Source organism: Quercus suber, unplaced genomic scaffold, assembly GCF_002906115.3.
Source record: "Quercus suber isolate HL8 unplaced genomic scaffold, Cork oak 2.0 scaffold_411, whole genome shotgun sequence".
Classification (NCBI taxonomy): Eukaryota; Viridiplantae; Streptophyta; class Magnoliopsida; order Fagales; family Fagaceae; genus Quercus; species Quercus suber.
In genome coordinates this window covers 102,263-125,220 of record NW_027069862.1, presented here as the reverse complement: position 1 = coordinate 125,220, position 22,958 = coordinate 102,263, and the positions used below count along the sequence as shown (strand labels likewise).

The 22,958-nt window shown below is 33.3% G+C and overlaps 3 protein-coding genes across 4 annotated transcripts; 2 read left to right on the top strand and 1 right to left on the bottom strand.

The window, feature by feature from the left end:
* Window positions 1-1,616: 1,616 nt before the first annotated feature.
* On the top strand, window positions 1,617-9,064 carry LOC136062407 (rhodanese-like domain-containing protein 11, chloroplastic). Of its 2 annotated transcripts, XM_065761415.1 has the most exons (10): window positions 1,617-1,942; window positions 2,285-2,380; window positions 3,655-3,762; window positions 4,120-4,216; window positions 4,504-4,543; window positions 4,971-5,045; window positions 6,887-6,974; window positions 7,145-7,212; window positions 8,374-8,446; window positions 8,542-9,064. In XM_065761415.1, the coding sequence occupies exons 1-10, from the start codon at window positions 1,790-1,792 to the stop codon at window positions 8,623-8,625; spliced, it is 882 nt and encodes a 293-aa protein (XP_065617487.1). In that variant the 5' UTR covers window positions 1,617-1,789; the 3' UTR covers window positions 8,626-9,064. The 2 variants fall into 2 exon arrangements, with proteins under 2 accessions (XP_065617487.1, XP_065617488.1); XM_065761416.1 differs by lacking the exon at window positions 3,655-3,762.
* Window positions 9,065-9,141: 77 nt separating this feature from the next.
* On the bottom strand, window positions 9,142-11,495 carry LOC136062406 (cytochrome P450 71AP13-like). The gene is made up of 2 exons (XM_065761414.1): window positions 10,496-11,495; window positions 9,142-10,179 (listed from the first exon to the last, which is right to left on the bottom strand). The coding sequence occupies exons 1-2, from the start codon at window positions 11,423-11,425 to the stop codon at window positions 9,535-9,537; spliced, it is 1,575 nt and encodes a 524-aa protein (XP_065617486.1). The 5' UTR covers window positions 11,426-11,495; the 3' UTR covers window positions 9,142-9,534.
* Window positions 11,496-11,793: 298 nt separating this feature from the next.
* On the top strand, window positions 11,794-16,584 carry LOC112040972 (protein DEHYDRATION-INDUCED 19). The gene is given in 5 exon segments (XM_065761409.1): window positions 11,794-11,812; window positions 12,067-12,269; window positions 15,142-15,221; window positions 15,369-15,469; window positions 15,472-16,584. Coding segments are annotated over 5 exon segments (588 nt in total). The 3' UTR covers window positions 15,657-16,584.
* Window positions 16,585-22,958: the final 6,374 nt, after the last annotated feature.

The following is a 22,958-nucleotide window of genomic DNA, read 5'->3' as shown; positions in this document are numbered from 1 at the left end:
TATGGTCACTGAATATTGCATGAGGAGCACGATATATAATTTTTATATCAAGCAACCGACGGTCTAAATCCAGCTCTTTCATAATTTTCTTTTTCAACTTCTTCAAATTGATCTCCCACCATTTTTTTAGCTGAATAATCTCTAACTTTTTACTAGGCCCTTCATATATCACTCCATAAGTCACATCACTGTAGGGCTCCCCACCATAATATAGATATAAATTAATCGAACTCATTACAAGCCTATAAGTCAAATAAGTTTACTAAAAGTTAGTGACGAATATAACACCTTTATTCGATATGAACTACAAAATATTGCCTCATGGCAAATATAAAGATAACATTGTATAATCCACCAAACAATTATAATCAATTGAAATTTTATTCTCTTCAAGCAAAAATTCGAATTTTTAAACTCAAACAAGTTTTTACATGGTTGCTAACCTTAAAAAATTAATATTCGTTACACCTTACAACTAACAAGCCATTACACATTACAACACATTGCAAATAAATAATATGTTACCCATTCATTTGCATTATACATAACAATACATTACAAAGAAAAACCCATTGCATATTTCAAATAACAACCCATTACAAAGCACAAATAACAAATACAAAAAACAATAATAATAATAATACTAATAATAATAATGATGATGATGATGATGATGATGATGATGATAATAACAACACATTACTCATCAACAATATAAAAGTGGTATGTGTATATATATATCTACCAAATGTAAAAGTGAGTATATATCCAGGTCTAACAAAAAAATAAAATAAAATAAAATAAAAAGGTTTGAATATTTACCTACAAATTGAAGAAGAAGAAAATCTTTAATTTGTAGAATGATCAATGTGATTTGTAGAAGAAGAAAAGCTTTTGTGTGAAAGGGAGAGTTTTGGCGTGGGAGAGAGTTGTGAGAAGTGAGAGTTGAGTGTGTCAAAGTTAATTTGAGACAGTTGGGGTGGTTGTAAAATTTATTGGAACTCGAGTTTGACAGACTTGAGTTCCATTTAAATAAATTTTTACCGTGCTCGCATAATTGAGTTAGTTGGGGTAGGTGGTGAAATTTACTGGAAGTCGAGTATGCTATACTCGACTTTCAATAGAAGCTGAGTTTACTAAACTCAACTTTCAATAGTTTACCGTGCTCACATAGTTACAATACGTGGAGGTGGTGAAATTTTTACTGCACCTGGAAGTCGAGTTTGTTAAACTTGACTTTCAGGTGTTCTACGTGGCTTTTTTCCTCTTTTTTTAGTTCATGTCAGAACTGATTTTTAGTAGGAAGTTGAGTTTGTTAAAATCGAATTTCAAAAAGAGTCTAACTTACTAATTAAGTTTGAACGCATGCCATCCGCCTAATTTTTTTTTTCCGGAAATACACTGTTTAGCAAATTTTGCCCAAGTATAAAAGTTCTTATAGGATGGGGGATAAGGATTGAAGTTCAAGTTTTCAATAGGAAGTTTTAAACACATATACATTTAAATTAGAATAAAATAGATTTCTATATCAAATTTAAAAAAAAAAAACAGTGAAATAAGTAGCTAAAAATATAAAAATAAAAATAATAACAATGAAATAAAATAAAATTAACAGAATTAGTTCTTTCTAGGATTAATGCTGTTCCGAGCAGAGCATTATCCCGGATAAGCTTTATCCTTACTTTTTATCGTGTCAGTTTTGTAATGGAAAAGCAAATTCCAAACCTGAACTCTCAACACTTCCCGTTTCACTGTCTCACCCACAAACAATTGTCACTCACAAGTCACAATGGAAGCTCTGGGACTTCCTTCTCTTCCCATTTCATGCTCTAATTTTCAACTAAGAAAGGTCTCCAACATATCTAAAAGAACACACCATTATTGCACTTCTTTAGAGCTATCTGCTCTGAAACTCAGTCCCTCTTGCACAACACACCTTTTGGTATGCAAATTTTCCAACTTTTCCTAGTTCTGATTAATGGGTTTCATTTATTTTTTTTGTGGGTGTTTTGTTTTTGTCTGTGTTTGGTTGCTAAGAAGATGAAAGAAAAGAAAAGAAAGTTAAAGTTTGTGTCTTTTTTGGTTGCTTTTAGTTTACTTGATGAGAAATTATCAGCTTGACTAAGAGAACTTGGTGTGTCAGTGAAATAGTTGTGAATTATGGAAACTTTAGGACCCAATATTGAGTTTTGTTTTACTACATTTTCACAGTAAATAATGGAACTTTTGTGGTTGATAAATAGCTCCTTGTTTCTAATGTGGGTTATCTTTATATCTAATTCAGCATAGGAGTACTATTCGAATGCAAGCAGATGGTGAAGATTATGAATTGAAGCAAATGAAAGATATGGCTGCTGCCAGGAAGAGATGGGAAGCTCTGGTATTTTGTACCCCAAAGTAACAGCATTTTTATGTTTCTTTTGGACATGGAGTAGATGGGTTAGTAAGAAAACTAATGAACTGATGTTGTTTTTGCTAGCTGAATCTAATTCGAGTTGCACTTTGGTTTTGAAAAATTGCAATGCCTTGCTTTTAAGTGAATGACAGAGCCTAGCTACAGTTTCTTAGGTGCTGTATAAATAAATTTAACCATGTGACTGCATTGGCCAATAAGCCACGTAGTTGAACTTAGTTGTCCTTGGGGAGATAATACCTTTCATGTTGCATTGGTCAATGTAGCCATGTGGCTAAATTTAATCGGAGAACCTCAAGTACAACACCTAAGTAACTATACTTAAGTTTTTTCATTAAGTGTATTATAGTTTTAATCATTAGCACTAAACTGCCAAAAAATTGAATTTATTAGGTCTGCTTATAATTGAAATCCCCATTACTTGAGTGATGGGTCTATAGTCTATATTACATTGTTTGAGAAGATTCCAGTTTTTAGGAAGATTAACTAGTGAAAAAAAAGGAGAATTTGGATTCTCTCAGTAGAATCAGGTTCCATATAACATTTTAATTTCTTTTACTGATAAGTAATCATATTCCACATAACATCCCTGATACATCAATTATTTTCTATGTTATTTCAAAGTGCAAGCTCTTGACTTTAGCATGTACTGAGTTGTAGAAAATAACATAAAAGATTGTATAGGTCAATTTTGTCAAACAATCACAGAGGAAAATCCTAGGCACTGCCCTTCTCATCTGAACAAGTCACTGCTAAATAGGCAGTCAGTAATATTTTCCGAAATGATTTCAATTATTATGAAATTTAATGATAGGTGTGCTGATGATTGTTTAGATACTCATTTTGTACATTGATTATTGAAAATCGTTGACCAGATATTTATTTGCAAATATTGGTTGTTCAGAGTTTGTGAAGAGTATGAGTGCTTTGACATATATGATCTCTAAGATTAATAGTTTTCAGTTCTTTGGGGCTTCACTTAACATTCTGAGTCTATATCTGTTGTAAAAGTGGTTAGCAAGATACTCAATTTGAGATTGTACATACCCTTTTGCCTTTCTTGGGCCATGTTTTGGCCAGTGAGGCCTAACTTTGTATCCATCACCTAGATAAATTGATTATGCTGATATTTGTATCAATTGCAGTTTATTCACTATGATTGTGATGAAATACCTCTTTCCAAATGAATTCAAATTGTGTGGCTCAGGAATTCCATGTCATGTTTCTACTGTTTGTCATAGGTCAGGGAAGAAAAAGTGAAAGTTCTTACACCCAGGGAAGCTGGATATGCAATTCAGCTAACTAACAAAACCCTACTTGATGTTCGTCCCTCTACTGAACACCAAAAGGTGGACAGGTTTACTTTCAATTTTAAGTTTCCAAATATTATTTTTGGCTCACTGCTCATCAGTTCTGCATAAACGGGTTTTATCACTCCACATCTGTTATGTATTTAATAGTTTATTTGGTGATTATTGTGATAGCTTGAAATAGTGATAAATACCATGTTTTTTAGGCATCTTGTGCAATTATTGTTGTAAATTAATTAGCTCTTATTAACTATTTCTCATTGCTAAACTGGTTATCTAAAAAATTTTCCCTTGTGCTGTTTTCTTTTCATTTTTCCTTTTCTTAGTAAATTTTTATAAAGCAGAATGGCTCTATCAAGATTCTTGAATTATCATTTTCTTTTCCTTGTTTTGAAGGCATGGGTTAAAGGCTCAACCTGGATTCCAATCTTTGATGTTGATGACAAGTTTGACGCTGGAACTCTGTCCAGACAGATCACAAGCTTTGTGATGGGTATCAAACAACTATTGCTAACTTGTCTTCTGTAATTGATTTTTTTTTTCTTTTTCTGCATCAATGCTAATGGATTGCATCATGAATGGTTATTGATTAATATCATTATCATGTCTCATTGGCATCAAGATAGTACTAATTTTGGTGCTTAGAGGCTAGTATGACATGGAATTTGGCACTGTTGACTATAATGAAATGCTAGTTCCTTTGAACTATTTGGATAAGCTTCCTTGGAGGCTTGGACTTTGTGCTTGTGATTTTGCTAAATTTGACTTATGTTTGTGTAGGAGGTTGGTGGAGCGGTGTGCCTACATTGTCTTACAATAAGTATGTCAGGAAGTATTCCTTAATATCTAATTTTGTAAAAAATATTATTTTGGTTTTTAAATTTTACCAAAAGTTTGTTTTTTGTTCCTGAACTTTAAAAAGTTTGTTTTTTGTCCCTAAATTATTCAAAAATTCATTTTTTCATCCCTAAACTATTGAAAATGTTTTACCTTTTGTCCTTGAATTTTACCAAAAAAATTTCTTTTCATCTCTAAACTATTGGAAAAGTAGATTTGTTTTTATCCCTATCTTTATCTAGAAACTATTAAAAAAACTCTTTACAAATTTTAAGGATGAAAAAATAACTTTTTAAATTTTAGGGACAAAAAACAAGCTTTTGGTAAAGTGTGAGGACCAAAATAGTATTTTACCCTTTAATTTTATATACAATGCTTGGCTTATTATTGTTTTTTCCTTTCTTCAACAGCCAGTTCTTGTCGAAGGTTGTGGAGAAGTATCCAAAGGATACAGACCTTATTGTTGCATGCCAGAAGGGTTTGAGGTAAGCTTTTTATTTCACTGGACTTTCAGATACTAGTGGGTTAATACAGAGTCATTACTATTTCTGCTTGTTGGAGAGAATTGCAGTTGTGATTTTAACACTAAGCATTTGGAAATTCCTTCTTTTCAGTTTGAATTAGACTATACTTTGTTTTGTTTTTTGACAAGTAATAACATTTTTGAGAAGAGAAAAACTTAAGCACAGAGGATGTGTACTCAAATTTCCTAAAATATTCAACAGAGAAAAATTAGGCTCTAAAGGAAAGATAGCCTTTGAAATCTACATTGAATGCTCTTCACTATTTCCAAGAGTACAAGACTCCTCAAAATAGCAGTCTCAAGAATAAATTCTTTAACTCCATGGTTGAAAGCTCCTTACAATTGAAAGTGTGGTTATTTCTGTCCCTCCATATCACCCACATTAGACACAGTGGGACTATCTTCTAAACAAACAGGTTGCCATGAGTAGTAATTCAAATCTTCCACTCAGATAGTACATCCACAACTCTCTCTGGTAGGAAGCACCCAATGAACCTCAAACATGGTAAATACAAAAGAGTACATCTCCTTAGCAGTAGTTCAATGAATTAGTAAGTGATCCACTGTTTCACTACTACACTTGCGCATACGTCTATTCACCAAGGTTATAACCCTCCTCATAAGGTTGTCACATGTAAGTGTTTTTCTCCTTGTTGCTGGACAAAGAATGCCACCCTTTCGGGAGCCTTTGTACACCATACACTCCATGGAAAAGCCATTTTATAGGAGCCTCTCAAGGCCTTGTAATAGGAGAGAACATAAAACTTACCATCTCAACCTACTAGGGCCCATACCTTTTGGGATGTTGGAATAGAAGATATTGAAGAACAAATCAACTGATTCCAGTTTCCAATCATTAAAACCACATACAAAATGAATTTTCCATGTACTTCTCTCTCCCTCATTCAACAACTCCAAACAAGAACAAACATAGCATTCTTCTTTACTACTAGAGAATAGAGATCTGGATATAACACCTTTAAAGGTTGGGTCCACGCCAAACATCATGCTGAAATTGTACTCTGGGACCATCTGCAATAAAGTATTTGACGTTATTGTACTCTATAGACTATGTTTTGTTATGCTCAGCAAAGCATTACATTCAAGATTATATAATACAAACATTTTATATTGTCAGTTTTATTATGTCCCCGATATTTTTCACAGGCCTTTGCTTTTTATTGTATTGCATGCGCGTGTGTGTGTAATATATAGCATTCAGTTGTATAAATATACGGAACTGATGGAACTGTAAGTAATGGAGATTGTACTGGACAATGCTTATATTTTCTTCTAAAAGACCATCTTATTGAGAGATCTTTGTCGCTGTTTTAAGCCATAAAGTGGCTGAGTCGTCCTCATCCCTGAACATGAAACACTAATATGAGGGATAAACAAGTACAAAGTGAACTTCCAGTTTTGCAGTTTTTTTAGCCAATTCAGTTGTAAACCATGCAATCTCTCTCCAGAAAGTGACTTTTCCGAGGTCAGGTTCTAGATAGCATACCTCTGTCGCTTGTTCTGGTAGGAATTTATGTTGTTGGACTGGCTCAAAGCACTTGTCACTAAATTGAAACATATGTTCCAGCTTGGGTGAGAAGCAGAAGGTTTCCACTCATAGCCCTACCTTTGACTGTCATAGTTGGTTTTGGTGTCCTACATATACTTAATAGATAAATTATTGAGGGATACAAATCACCTTTACATATTGAAGAATCAAACACAAATATTATAGATGTATCATAAAGAATGCTGTGTGCTATTTTGTCTCTCCTCTCATTCTGGACTATAATATACTGGCAGATCTTTAGCTGCTTGCGAGCTACTATATAATGCTGGCTACAAAAACCTTTTCTGGGTGCAAGGGGGCCTGGAGGCTGCTGAAGAGGAGGTATTTGTTATGAGTGGTCCAGGGACTTTGATGTTATTAATATTGTGATATTATATCATGTTCTTTCTTCTTTTTATGATAATTAATAGATACCCTTCTCTTTCTTACTTCTGTTCTGTCAATCAAACATGAATTTGAGAATATACTGAGTTTCATCTTGTGTGGAGCAGGATCTTATCAGAGAAGGTCCTCTACCATTTAAACTTGCTGGAATTGGTGGGGTTTCAGAGTTTCTTGGGTAACGATCTATTTTTTTTTTTCTTTTGAGTAGTATCATAAAAGGAAAATGAATTGATTGAAATTTTTCTTTATATTTTTTTATTCAAATGGAAATATAGAAAATTCCATGCTATATATCAACATAATATAAGGCCTTGGTATACAATAAGGATTTTAAAGTATACATGCTTGTTTCCCGGCACACAATCTCAACAAGCAGTTTACCAAACCAGAAGATGATGTCAGCACTAACCACTGCAGATTTCGACATTGTCTTTGATGCAGGACAGCCTAGGCTTCAATACCTAGAACAGTCCCATGGTAAACCTTAGGCTTCACCACCTAAGGGTTTGGGATCACCAACAAACACAAAAGCATTTTTACAAAGAAATCTTTGATTAATAATAATAATCTAAATAGTCTTAATACTAAATAAACCATCTGGACATTTATAGAGCTTCCAGGAAATAAGAGATAAAGATAAACAATAAATCCTAGCCGAACTCAAATATTAATCCAAACTAATCCCTACTTGAGAACATGAAATTTAATTCCTATCACAACTCAAACTAAGCAAATAAAAACTTAAAATATAAAATTATCCAATGAAATCGAAAATAAGATATTGAAATAATTTTTGGTTGTGCTCCCGCATCAGTTTTCAGATGCATTATCCAGTAAATGCCTGTAGATTGGATTTGGTATTTTTACCAAATCAGTTGTACTCACTCTGAACCATGAAAAATTAGGTCTTGTTGGGTTGCTGGTTGGCACCAGCCACACATCTTAGCGTGATGTCTATGCAAATGACTTACTGAATTAAAGTCCATGACTTGGTGAATGTGTCCTCATTTCCTTGTGCCAAACCAAAGAGCTTTAGCTCAAAAGGCACCTCATCAAACCATTAGAGTCGAGTGATGTGGAGGTATGTTTGTGGGTTAAGATCCATTGAGTGTATGTGTTAACTTACCAAATCTTTCTTCATTTCCTCATCTAGTACATCTTTACTTTATAAGACAATAAGTGCTTGGACTTGATTTGTGAGACTTTCTTTCTGTAACCCAATTACATTCTCTATCCTTGTGTGATTAACATGTATCACTGTGTGAATTGAGGGACTTGTTCATTTATTATAATTTTAATGCGCAGCATTGATAACCTTTTCCGTTAACATCTTCAGTTTTACTGATCAACAAAGAGATGCAGCTGCAAAAGAAGGTTGGGGTTACCGACTAATGTTTTCTGCCCGTCTGGTAATTATTCTCTTCCCCAAATTGGTAATATATAAATTGCCTTTTACTCTTTAGCCTCTTACCTGCATAGACTAATATGATCATTTATGGCACAGGTGGGGGTCTTTCTTGTTGCTGATGCCTTGTTTATTGGTGCTCAGCAAGTAGGTCATTATCTTCGGGATATAAGGTCTCCCTGAGGTTCAGTAGCTGGGTTAAAATGTATTCGATAGAAATATTGAGAGAGCACCATATGAAGATGAGTTGCCCAATATCACAATTTTTTCCCCCTGGAAAATCTGAAAAGCTGCTTTACAAGGCTAGTTACACTTACATGCATGCTTTCCAATATTAAATTTCTCCACTGTGCATCTTTTTTATGCTTTTTGGTTGTGTTGTGTTTGAGCGTATTCTACCATGTTCTGTTGTGGAATTAATCAAACACCGGTTGTCCCCGTAAATTTTGTTAAAATCATTCTGGCTTGTAAAAACAAGTTCTTGCTATACAGTCTAAAATATAACATTTGTACTCCTTGTAATGTGTATTTGAAAGTTTTTTTTGTCTAATTATGTATCCTTGCATAATCAAATGTATCTAATTGCCTAAAATATAAAAATTCAGGAACTTGTTCTCTCTCTCTCTCTCTCTCTCTCTCTCTCTCTCACTCTCCTTTTTTTCCATGGAAGTTGGGAGATGAAATATGACTTTAGTATCATTATTATGAACATATGTTGACATTTTTCATTGCAATGTAAAGTATCAGCCCTTTGTTGCTTGCAACTCCCAACCTTTTCTTGATCAGGGAATTGCTAATTTTTGGATGCCAACAGTTTTAAATTTGCTCCTTCAGGCCCTCAGGTTCATATGCAGGGCAGATGCAAGCTCAAGGATTACATTAAACCTATTACCTTATTTCAGAATACAAAATGCATTATATGAGATTAAAGCATTAGACATTTTTATTCCATTGTACCTTGTGGGGTACCTGTTGTCCACTTGCTCTAGATTATTGATCAGGAAAGTCTTCTCAACTTCCTGTTTGACAGGGTGCCTTTTGTCTTTCTCCTCTTTGGGCATGGATTAACGGTGCCAGGGCCCAGGAGGATGACTAAATCTGTGGATTATCATTATGGACCAAGGGAAAATGTGGTTTGGCAATGACAATCAGATTAGCTATCCTGTGCATTGTGATGCCAAAAGCCTCTGTCATGTCTAAATCTTTAGCTGTAACACCAGGGGGAAGCTCCCAATCAAAGCTGTGGAGAAGTTGAGCCAAAGCAAGCTCAATACTCGCTGTTCCAAATGTGATAGCTGGGCAGCTTCTTCTACCAGCACCAAAAGGTATCAGCTCGAAATGCTGCCCCTTGAAATCAACAGTGCTACGGCTACCCATAAATCTTTCTGGTTCAAAAACATCTGGATTTTCCCAAGATTCTGGGTCTCTCCCTATTGTCCAAGCATTGACAAAAAAACGAGTTCTGGCTGGAATATTGTACCCATCAATGTTCACTTCTTCCATGGATTCTCTTGGGAGTAATACTGGACCTGGAGGATGTAACCGATAGATCTCTTTAATTACCGCTTTCGTGTAGTGCAGCTGAGGCAGATCACCCTCCAAAACAACTCCTCTGTCTCCAACTATTCTCCTTACTTCAGCTTGTGCTTTTTCCATGACTTTGGGGTTCATGATAAGTTCTGTCATTCCCCAGTCAAGGGTGATGAAAGTTGTATCAGTTCCTCCAGCAAACATATCCTGCAGTTCAAAACCCATAGAATTTTAGAAATCCATATGACATAATTAAATATTTATGGATTTGGAATTAAGACATTTCAAATCAATCACTTTAAAATTCAAATTTAAATTCAAGTATCCAAATGCAAGTTTAGTGTTATACCTTAGGTTTCTCAATTAAATTCAATACATGATTGAATTAATCATTTATTGCCATGCAATCAAATAATTTAATTTGAGGAATAGAGTAATCTGTATGCTAAAACTTAAGAAGGTTTATATTCAACCAGTTGGGACATCCTAGCAATGAGGGAAGTGAAAGAGAGTGCTCACTGACCAAGATGATCGCTTTAATATTATCTGTGGTGAGTGGCATTTCATCATAACCATTCCTCTGTATATTAAGTAAAACATCCACAAGATCCTTATGCTCCTCTTTTTCTCTTTTGGGATTTTCATGCTCAGTCAGCAGCTGATCAAAGAGTTTATCAAAGCGTTGAAAAGTATTCTGCAGTCTTGATTTCATGCCTGTTAAGCTGTGTATGAACTCCATGGAAGGGAAGAAATCTCCTATGCTAAATCCTCCAAGCAATACTTGATACTCCTCAAGCATCTTTTGGAAACCATGGCTATCATATTCTCCTCCTGCTGAGAAATCCCTCCCAAATGCAACCCTGCAAAGAACATCATTTGCATATAGTCCAAGCATCTTGGATAGATTGGTGGTGCTGGGATATGACTGTGCAACTCTACATACCAAACGTGCTACTTCTTCCTCTCTAACAAAGCTATATGATTGAACCCTGCTGGCACTTAGTAGTTCAAGTATGCATATTTTTCTAATACGCCTCCAATAAGCACCATATGGTGAAAAAGCAACATCAGTGCAATTATAAAAGAGGTGTTTGGCTGAAAAGATTTTTGGACGGCTTGATAGTGCAAGATCATGGGTTTTCAATACCTCCTTGGCTAGTCTAGCGGATGAAATCACAACTGTTGGGACCTCACCAAGTTGTAAGTAAATAATTGGCCCAAACTTTTCTGCCAGACTCCGCAGAGATAGATGAGGCATGTTGCCAAGTTGGTGAAGGTTACCAATTATAGGTAGCTTTGGAGGGTTTGGTGGGAGATTGAATTTTCTTTTCCCTGACTTCAACTTCATGAAAAAACTCAGCAACACTGCTAGGAGAATGGATGCAAGGAGAAAGAAGGGTTGGAAGCTATCCTTTAGCCATGATAGAAAAGCCATTGGAGTTTTAATCGACATAAAAGAGAGTAAATGATTCCCCTTATTCAGTAGGTGGTCATCAATTTATATTTGCGACTATGCTTTACCTAGAAGATAAAGTTTGGCTACAAACTTGGTTGTACCTATTAGCTATAACTCTTTTTACACAAATTAACATGATTACACATTTGAAAATTTAATCGTTAAATTGCTAATTTTTTATGCCCTTAACATACTGTCACTTGTCAAATTTCATGTCAATTAGATGTTATTTACTATTTCATTTATAAACTTATTTTTATACATAATTTTATATTATAAAAACTTAAAAGTTAAACATTTAATGACATAGCTATTGATCTTTAATCTTCTAAAAATTTTACAAGCATGAAGAATATAAAAAAGAAATGCAATCCAATGATAAGTGTTTCTAAATTTACATTCAATAAAAAAAAAATATTGAGTGGAGTTGTAGCTATTAGCTATAACTAAATTTGTAACTAAACTTTATATTTTCTCTAAAACATTTGTTTAGGGACTTTTCTCTGCCATAGTTCTGAATTTCTATTACAAGTTTTTCGGTCGTCACACAGTTTTTCTTAATGATGAAAAAGTGCTATTACTACCATCATAATTTGTCACTACAGTAAACTATTTTTTTTTTTTTTTTTTTTTTTAAGCTTTGGTTTTTGGGTTTCTCATTTTTCAATGTTTTTGTTTTGTTTTGTTGGGGTTGGATTTAGATCGGTTGGGTATCGATGATTTTGAGGTGGAGGACGAGGTCAGACCCGATTTCCCATGTCCGTATTGCTACGAGGACTTCGATATCGTGTCACTGTGTTCGCATCTAGAAGACGAGCACTCGTGCGAATCCAAAGTTACTGTACGTGTTTCTTTACGTATACCCTCATATTTGTACTTTCTTTTTAGTTTGTATGTTTGGTCTGTGCAAGAGAGTCAAACGATTTTGTTTTCCTTATTTGGTTAATGTTGGAGAGTTTTGATCTTTGTTGGTAAAGCTGTGTATGCCCATTTTGATTCATTGCCGTACTAATATTTCTTTGCTTTCATTGAGTGCTTCATTTTTATTGATGTCTTGCAAATTTTAACGCGTTTTCTTTTTGTTTTTTTAAACACCCATCAAAGAAAAAAAAACTTTTTTTTTTTTGAAATTTGTCGTAAATAAGGACTAAAGGAGGGACTTAAGAACCATTAATTTCTTTGTGATTTACATTTATTTGTGAAAATTATCATTTTCATTTATGCAGATACACACACACACACACACACATATATATATATATACAATTGTACAATAAAACGGTTGTGTAGTAAATCTGTCATGCTCCAATGATATTAGTATTAGCAGAGAATCTGAAATTACATCTTCAGGTGTGGAGGCACTATATTCATCTTCCGGAGCAGTTGTGATTTGTTTTTGTTTTTGTTTTTGTTTTTGTTTTCCTTCTTCTTCTTCTTTTTTCTTTTTTTTTTTTTTTTTTTTTTTCACTCTCTTTTCTCAAGGAAACGCATAGATTGGCATCATTAGAATATTTAATTACTTGATTAGATGCATAAACAAGGAATTCCAGAATATCAGGAGTTTGAGTAGTGAGTTTTGTGGTGGCTGATGGTCACACTGTTGGCTATTATTCTGGAGCTTTTAGTGGTTGATGATCTAGGAGAATTTTAAAAATAAAGTTGTATGTGTACTAAGCTTGATTTATCTAGTAAAATTTTGGATAATGAAAGTGTAATATGAGTTTGATGGATCAGAGACCGTTTACTTGACAGATACTGTGATATCTGCCACCACCCACCAGCCATGCAGCCTAGTTCTGTGGGTTAGTTCACTTTTTGATTTCAAAAAATTATACCTAAGAAAGCATGGAATCAGCAATCCGTAAGAGAATTTCAATAAGAAAAGCCATTGTTACTTGTTACCTCCTTTTTTTTCCACTTTGGTTGGTGAGTTCTCATGTTCCGTATCAGATTACAACTTCATTGTAGTGTGCAAGTGTGAAATACAAAGTACTTCTGGTTTACATGTACAAAATACAGGTGCAAAGCAGTGGACACTGCAACTATACTTAATACAAATTTGATGAAGGAGATATAAGCTAAGTCAAAGAGGAATGATATGATTCAAGTGTCAGATGTTACATGGACAGCCAAAAATCATAATAATGTGGTTTGAGTTATCTATATAAGAATTGGTGGCTCATCATTTAACTAGCATCTGGCTGTAGACAAAGCATATGCCAATCTAGGATTAGGATATAGAGCTAGAGACATATTGGGAACAACATTTTGGCTTTGAGGCATAAGCATTGTGAGATGCACAATCATGAAGGAACCATTTTTTTATTATTGGTAAGTTACACACGCATTTAATGGGCCTTGAACTCACTACCTCACCCTTAATCTAGAACTTATAAGGGAGGAGGTGTTAGTTGAGCTGGAGCTCATTGGCACAACAATCAACATATTGTAACAATTACTGGCCTATCTGATTGTTTTGGGAGTCAGTAGAGGTCCAATGACACTATTATTTTCATGGCTTCTTCCCTTTTATATTTTAATTTATCTTTTATGTCCGCCTTTACGTAGTGCATATTTTATCCAACCCCTTCCAATACTCTAGCAACTTTAACTTGAACAGATTTTTTGTGAGTAAGTAATGATTGTGTTGAAAATTGACCCAAATTCTTTTTCTTTTCTTTTCTTTTTTTTTTTTTTAATTTTTTATTCGGTAACCTCTTTTAGTATTCTTTGTGTGGAAGGAAAGTTTTTCCCTTGTCAAAGAAGTAATTTAGTATTCTTTGACTGCCAAGGAATAGGAATTGGAGTCTTATATGTAGGCATTCTGTAAAGGGTTTGGTGGCTTAGGCCAATGGACCTCGCATTAGAGAGAGGAGAAGACTCCTAGAAGAACATAGAGCGAGTTTCTTCAAAGATTAGTTTGTCAATTCTTTTGGAGTGAAAGATAACCATGTGTATAAGTAGAGTTTATCTTTTGTTTGAGTGAGAGAACCCCCAAAGGGTTTACTGGGGTTCTGGGATTGTGAGCGTCTCATTTGTTCATTAATTTGTACTGACAGCTTGTTTTGGGTGTAATGGGATGTGAGTTAATTTGTGTTAGTGAGAGGTTTTCACTGTATTTTGTGTGGTGTTTGTGAGAGTCTGTTGCTTGCCTTTTATTGTTTTGCGTGTTTTCACAAAAACATTGTGTTTTCAATCTATTAGCAGTTATTATTATAAAACACAGCTTATATGGTCAGTGTTATGTAGTCTATATTGCTTCATTTTGTAGATTGAATCTACAGGAGATCCTCCATTTACATATATGAATGCTATATACTTAAATCCCAAGATTTGGCGATGGATGAATTCAATTCTTAGATCATATCTGTGGTTGATGCCCTCAATGCGGGGAACTTATTTTTCCTTGTACTTAACCAACAAGAATACTGGCTTCTTTGACATAGTTAAAGTTTACAAGTCCAGAATCAATAAAGGAAAAGGGTTGGGGGGGGGGGGGGTGTGGTGGAATTTTTTTTTGATAAGTAAAGAGGGAAAAATGATGGAAGAGAAATGAACAAAGTGAACATCTTGTTGTAGCTAATTGTCTGTTACCATCATTCCTACTCCTTAGGATTAAGGGAGGATGGCATGCTAAGTACTTGACTACTTTCTAGTTTTGATTGATGCTTTCGTGTTAATAGTCTCATTCTGAATCCACTTTTTCCTTGCAGGTTTGTCCCATTTGCTCTGTTAAAGTTGCACGGGACATGCTAAGCCATATCACACTGCAACATGGACACTTGTTCAAGATATCCTTTTAACTGAAAATTCCATCACTGTTGTTTCTCTTCACATGACTTAATTGACTTTAAAAGAGTATGCTTGTCTATATGATCGGTTTACTAATTGATGACAAAACTGAATGGCTATATAAGTTTCCTTTAACTGAGGATTACATGCAGAGACGACGCAGGTTACGTAGAGTTGCAATTCCTAACAGTCAGGCACTGTCTCTCCTGGGTCGGGATCTTCGTGAGGCCCATCTGCAGGTGCTTCTAGGGGTGGTGGATATCGGTCAAACAATGCTAATGTGTCTACTGCAGCTACTGATCCATTCCTATCATCACTTATTTTGAACTTCCCTGCATCTGAAGCAGAAGAGATTTCAAAATCTGTGGTAAACAGTGCTGAGGACTCTTCTGTAAAGAATGTAGCACCAGCACATATATGGAAATCAAGGTACTGATATAGATCTAATTCCTTTGTGACAGGATGCTTGTTATGTTAATGGTATAATGTTCCAGTCATGGTTATTGGTTGGAAAAAAGACAACCATGAAATTCTTATCCTAATTTTTGATAAAACCATTGTCCTTCGGTTAAAATATTTAGAATATTTAAATTCAATTAATAACCTAGTGAAAATAGTCAAACAGTATGTACCTGCACAATAACTGAAATCATGATTGAAGTCATGATTTCAAACTTGAAAAATTGTGACTTAAAGTCATGATTTCAGTCTATTCCAGTTGTTTGCACACAGTGTGTGTACGTATACACTACGTGCAGCTGCCAGCAATTGCTACTTTTCATTGTGGTGTCTCATGTTCCTTACCTCGACCTCCCCTCCCCTCCCCACTATTTACCTATCAAAAAAATATATATATCTAGAACATTTTGGAGGGAGATGGGCTGGCTGGCCCAAAGGAGATCACTGTCAAAAAGCAATCCTAATTGTTTAGTTAAAATACGTTAATTAATTGTCAGAGTCACCAAGAGCCTTAGCTCAAATGACACCTTCTGATGTTTCTGATGTTTCCGATGAAGATGTTAATGGTTCAAATCCCCTCTCATTGTAACCATCAAATCATCAAAAAATAAAATAAAATTGTCAAAGTCTAACTACCCTGTTGTACTTGCCTCTTGCAAAATCCTCTTGTGAGATGTAGTATCCTCCTAAAGGATTTTTACCTTTGATTTCTAAATTTTGTTTTGAACTTTTTTGTTCTATTTTAGGCATGACTTGAAACTTGGGACCCATCCTTTACCATGTGAGCCAGGGCTCACAAGCATGTTTTTCCTCTTCTTACATCAAAATTGTTTGCCAGAGTAGTGCATGCAGTGGGATGAGGCAGGATTAAGGATTCCTCTATCATTTGGGCAAAATATGTTGGCAAAATAAAATTTATATAAAAAAAAAAAAAAAAAAAAAAACCCAGATCGGATATGGAGGTACTCACCTAAGTGGTTGCTCTGATGGTGGTGCTGAAGCGTGTATTGGCGCTTGGCGGCGGCGAGACGAGAGGTCCAGAAATCGGAGTCCATTGAAAGATCGGAGATTTTTATGAATTCAAGCTCACTTTTTTTTTTTTTGTAAATTTTTATATTGATTTTATTTGATGAATTTGAATTAGCTCCTAAGAGATCAAAAAAGCCAGAAACAGACACAAGTTTGCTCCTTTGTCTACTTGTATTGTAAGTCTGTGTGTTGGGTGTTCTGATAAATTTGACTTTTTTGATAGAAAGAAAGGAAGATAGAGAGATATTTTGTTAAGTTGATATATCCTTTTTTTTTTTTTTTGGAGAAATAAAGTTGATATATCCTTTAGTTTTTACTATTAAGATTAATTATTTAAGGTTGATGTTGAATATTTTTTCTTACAAGTTTTGACTTTTTCTTAAAGTGTAATGTAAGGTTAGGCTTATAGTTATAGGAGGTATGATGAGAGTAATGACGGTCGGATTAAGGTTAGAGAGAGATGAGGGGGTTGGGTTTGGGTTTGGGTTTGTGTGGTGAAGACCGAAGGTGATGTTAAGAAAATGGGAGGAAATGTCGGAGTGCTCTTCGTTTGTTTTGACACACACCCTTCTTATTTTATTTTTTGTGATTCTTATTTTTGTATATTATAATATTCTCTCTTTGTCGGCATACTCGAACCAGTACTGTTTCCTTCTCAAAAAATAAAAAAAAATAAAACCAATTCTCTAAAAAAATAAAAAAAGGAAGTTGTATCCAAAATCTCCCTCTTTTAAAATATAAATAAATAAATAATATACAAGCTGAGATCAAGTTAAATCACTTAATAATTTTAATTAGATGCGAATTTTGACAAATTTATTGTTGAATTATATTATTTTTGTATATTCTTTGGTAGAATTTTAAGATAATTAAAAATAAATAGTCATGTTATCAATCAATTGTTTAAATCTAAATTTTTGTAGTTTAAAATAATGCATAAAAAAATGAGTTTATAGATTGAATAATAAATAATATCTGATTGACATTAAAATTGGTACGCATGTTAACAAGATATAGAACATGTAATCCAATGGTGGAATTTTTAAAATATAAATTCCATAACAAGTTTTTTATTTTTTTTTTCAATTTTTAAGAATGTCCATAACAAGTTATTGATGGTCTAACATTGCATAGAGTATACTATGTGTAACTTTTTTTTTTTAAAGAAAGTACACTATGTGTAACTTTAAGCCACATAATAACTTTTTATTGACAATAGCCTATCATATAATATATAGGGGCAACTATACAATAATAAATATTGTATATCAAAGAACTTTCTCCCATCCCATGGATCATTGAAATAATCTCCAATGCTGTTTATTGGTGGAAATATCAGTGTTTCAATGAAATTTTGTATCAAATCACTGTTCCTTTCTAATCTCTTCTTCTTATTTCACTCAAAGTTGCTTCCTTGGATGCTACACGTAGGGATGGTCATACCCATTGGGTAATGGATATTCAATCCTACCTGATTCAAATTTTTCGAGTAATACACGATTCTTAATGGGAAGAAGGTAATCGGGTAGGGCTTGGATATTACCATAAGTTTTTGGGTAGGGTTTGGATATTACCCATTTACTCATTATCACTCATTTAACTAATTACTTCTAATCTAAACGTAACTCAACCCAATTATTATGGGTAAACCCTAACCAACCCAATTACCTAATAATCAAAATTACCAAATTGCCCATAAAACTTCAAAATCACCAAAGTACTCCTAAAATCCACTAAAATTGCCGAAATACCCTCAAACCCTAAAAATTACCAAAATACCCCTAAACCATTAAAATGACCAAAATACCTCTGAAAACTAAGACATGACCAAAATACCCTCAAAACTTAAAAAATTACCCAAATATCTCATAAACCTAAAAAATGACAGAAATACTCCTAAAATCTAAAACATGACCAAAATACCTTAAAACCTAAAAATTACCAAAATACCCCATAAACCTTAAAAATGACAAAAATACCCCTGAAATCTAAAACATGACCAAAATACCCCCGGAATCTAAAAATTACCAAAATAACCCCTAAACTAAAAAAATGACCGAAATACCCTCAAAACCTAAAAATTAGCAAGACTTAAAAATGACCAAAATACCCCTTAAACCTATAAATGACTGCAATACCCCTAAAACCTATAAAATGACTAAAATGCCCCCGAAACTTATAAAATGACAAAAATGCCCCTAAAACTTATAAGATGATAAAAATACACCATAAACCTAAAAAATTATCAAAATACCATCGAAACCTTAAAATATAACCAAAATACCCCGAAACCTAAAAAATGACAAAAATACCCCCAAAACCTAAAAAAGCACTTATGGATATTGACTTTTTATGAACAAAGATGGAAGATGACCATCAAGCTCTATTTCAAATCATTGTTAATGAAGAGTAATGTTGTGAGTTAAGCTAAAATTATGCTATTTTAATTTGGTCCTTTTTGTTTCATTGATGAGAATGTAATATACTCTAATTATAGATGTAGGCTTGTAATGTAATGAAATATTTCTTAGATGGTTAGACCTATTGTTATGTAATGAGATATTATAAATCTTCTTGATAATTGACGTGATGATGATGTTAGGTCATAAGAAGTAAGGATGATTCTGATAAAATTATTCGAACTCGACACCATTACACTCAAGCAGAGGTTGATGGCCAAATTCATTATAATCTTTATGATGATACTCACGTTAAGGTAAGTTTCCATTTGAAGTGCCATGCTACTTATTTTATATTTTATTTTGATAGTCTAACTTGTGATTTTGTTTGTTTGTTTGTTTGTTATGTTTAGGTTGCTGAAGGAAAGCCTAGTTATATCGCAAGATTGTGGAGATGTTTGAGGCTGTGGATGGAAGTTTTTATTTTATAGCTCAATGGTATTATAGAGCCGAGGATATGGTAAGTACCATCTTAACACCATCTTTTAATTGATTTTGGTCCTCAATATTTAACTTGCTAATGCCTAGTTCTAATTAAAATGTTTTTCCACGAGTAATGTAATAAGATATTTTTCTTAGATGGTTAGACCAACTGTTATGTAATGAAATATTATAAATCTTCTTGATAAGTGATGTGATGATGATGTTAGGTCATAAGAAGTAAGGATAATGCTGATCACATTATTCATGCTCAACGCCATTACACTTAGGTAGAGGTTAATGGTCATATTCTTTATAATCTTTATGATGATGCTCACGTTAAGGTAAGTTTTAATTTGAAGTGCTATGCTATTTATTGTATATTTTATTTTGATAGTCTAACTTGTGTTTTTGTTTGTTTATTTGTTGTGTTTAGGCTGCTGAACGAAATCTAATTTATATCCGAAAAATTATGGAGATGTTTGAGGCTATGGATGAAAGTTCTTATTTTACAACTCAATGGTATTACAGAGTCGAGGATACGATAAGTATCATCTTAACACCATCTCTTAAATGGTTTCGGTCCGCAATATTTAGATTGCTAATGCCTAGTTCTAATTAAAATGTTTTTCCACGGGTAATGTAATGAGATATTTCTTAGATGGATAAACCAACTGTTATGTAATGAAATTTAAAAAATCTTATTGATAAGTGATGTGATGATGATGTTAGGTCATAAGAAGTAAGGATGATTCTGATAAAATTATTCAAGCTCGACGCCATTACACTCAAGCAAAGGTTGATGGTTGAATTCTTTATAATATTTATGATAATGCTCACGTTAAGGTAAGTTTTAGCTTGAAGTGTTATGCTATTTATATTATATTTTATTTTGATAGTCTAACTTGTGTTTTTGTTTGTTTGTTTGTGTTATGTTTAGGTTGTCGAAGGAAAACCTAGTTATATCTACAAGATTGTGGAGATGTTTAAGGCTGCGAATGGAAGTTCTTATTTTACAGTTCAATGTTATTATAGAGCCGAGGATACGGTAAGTATCAACTTAACACCCTCTCTTAATTTATTTTGGCCCTAAATATTTAGCTTGCTAATGCCTAGTTCTAATTAAAAAAAAAAAAAAAAAATCCACAAGTAATGTAAGGAGATAATTCTTAGATGGTTAGACCAACTGTTATGCAATGGGATATTATAAATCTTCTTGATAAATGATGTGATGATGATGTTAGGTCAAAAGAAGTAAGGATAATTCTTATCAGATTATTTAAGCTCGATGTCATTGCACTCAAGTAGAGGTTGATGGTCAAATTCTTTATAATCTTTATAATGATGCTCACATTAAGTTAAGTTTTAGTTTGAAGTGCTATGTTATTTATTGTATATTTTATTTTGATAATCTAACTTGTTTTTGTTTGTTTGTTTGTTTGTTGTGTATAGGCTGCTAAAGGAAAGCCTAGTTATATCTGTAAGATTGTGGAGATGTTTGAGGCTATGGATGGAAGTTCTTATTTTATAACTCAATGGTATCATAGAGCCAAGGATATGGTAAGTATCATCTTAACACCATTTCCTAATTGATTTTGGTTCTCAATATTTAGCTTGCTAATGCCAAGTTCTAATTAATTTTTTTTTTCCATGAGTAATGTAATGAGGTATTTCTTAGATGGTTAGATCAACTATTATGTAATGAGATATTATAAACAAGGGAGTCAATTTTGCATCGGAGGCTATTTTGGTAACAAAATATTTCGGTACTAGTTGATATTGGTGTGTTGTTTCAAAATTACTGCTATTTATATATTTCTATACATAAATATATATTTGTATTAAGTATGAATTTATTAATTATTATACTTATCAAAATAAAATTTAAAATCACAATATTTTATAAGCCTACATATTAGCTTTAAGTACCCAAACCAAAATCTTAGATTAAAAAAAAAATTTAATAATTGTTTTCAATTTTTAATATTTTTTTATTATACCGGCCGAGATGCCAATATTGGCTGGTACAGCCGAAATAAGCCAGTACAACCTGGTATTTTTTTTTCTGTACATTTTGGAGGAATACCGATACCAATTTAAAGGCCGGTACGGTATATTTCTCCGGTACAGCCGGTACCGGTACGATATTGAATTCCTTGATTAATAATCTTCTTGATAAATGATGTGATAATGATGTTAAGTCATAAGAAGTAAGGATGATTCTGATCAAATTATTCAAGCTCAATGCCATTACACTCAAGCAAAGATTGATGGTCAAATTCTTTATAATTTTTACGGTGATGCTCACGTTAAGGTAAGTTTTCATTTGAAGTGTTATGCGACTTATTGCATATTTTATATTGATAGTCTAACTTGTGCTTTTGTTTGTTTAGCTGTTATGTTTAGGTTGCTGAAGGAAAGCCTAATTAGATCTGCAAGATTGTGAAGATGTTTGATGCTGCAGATGGAAGTTCTTATTTTATTGCTTAATGGTATTATAGAGCCGAGGATATGGCAAGTACCATCTTAACACCATCTCTTAATTAATTTTGGTTCTCAATATTTAGCTTGCTAATGCCTAGTTCTAATTAAAATGTTTTTTCACGAGTAATGTAATGAGATATTTCTTAGATGGTTAGACCAACTGTTATGTAATGAGATATTATAAATCTTCTTGATAAGTTATGAGATGATGATGTTAGGTTATAAGAAGTAAGAATGATTCTGATCAAATTATTCAAGCTCGATGCCATTACACTTAAGCAAAGGTTGATGGTCAAATTCTTTATAATCTTTATGATGTTACACACATTAAGGTAAGTTTTAATTTGAAGTGTTGTGCTATTTATTGTATATTTTATTTTGATAGTTTAACTTGTGTTTTTGTTTGTTTGTTGTGTTAAGGCTGCTAAAGGAAAGCTTAGTCATATCCGCAAGATTGTGTTGATGTTTGAGGCTGTGGATTGAAGTTCTTATTTTACAGCTCAATGCAATTATAAAGCCGAGATTATGGTAAGTATCATCTTAACACCATCTCTTAATTGATTTTGGTACACAATATTTAGCTTGCTATTGCCTAGTTCTAATTAAAATGTTTTTCCATAGGTTATATAGAAATGTCATAATCTTATTAAGAGTAAGTGCGTATTCTATTTAGAAATCTGGAATGATAACTGTTTAGATTGTTTGGTTGGAAAATTAACAATTGCTAGAATTCCTTTGCATGTATGTTTTCAAGTTCTTATATACGTTCTCTAATTTTTATATAGTGTGATAGTAATTAAAGTTTGTTTTTTAAGTTGATTCAACAAAGAGAGAGTTAATTCTTAATTGTGATTATTACTGTGGCATGCTCTATTTGTTGCCATATT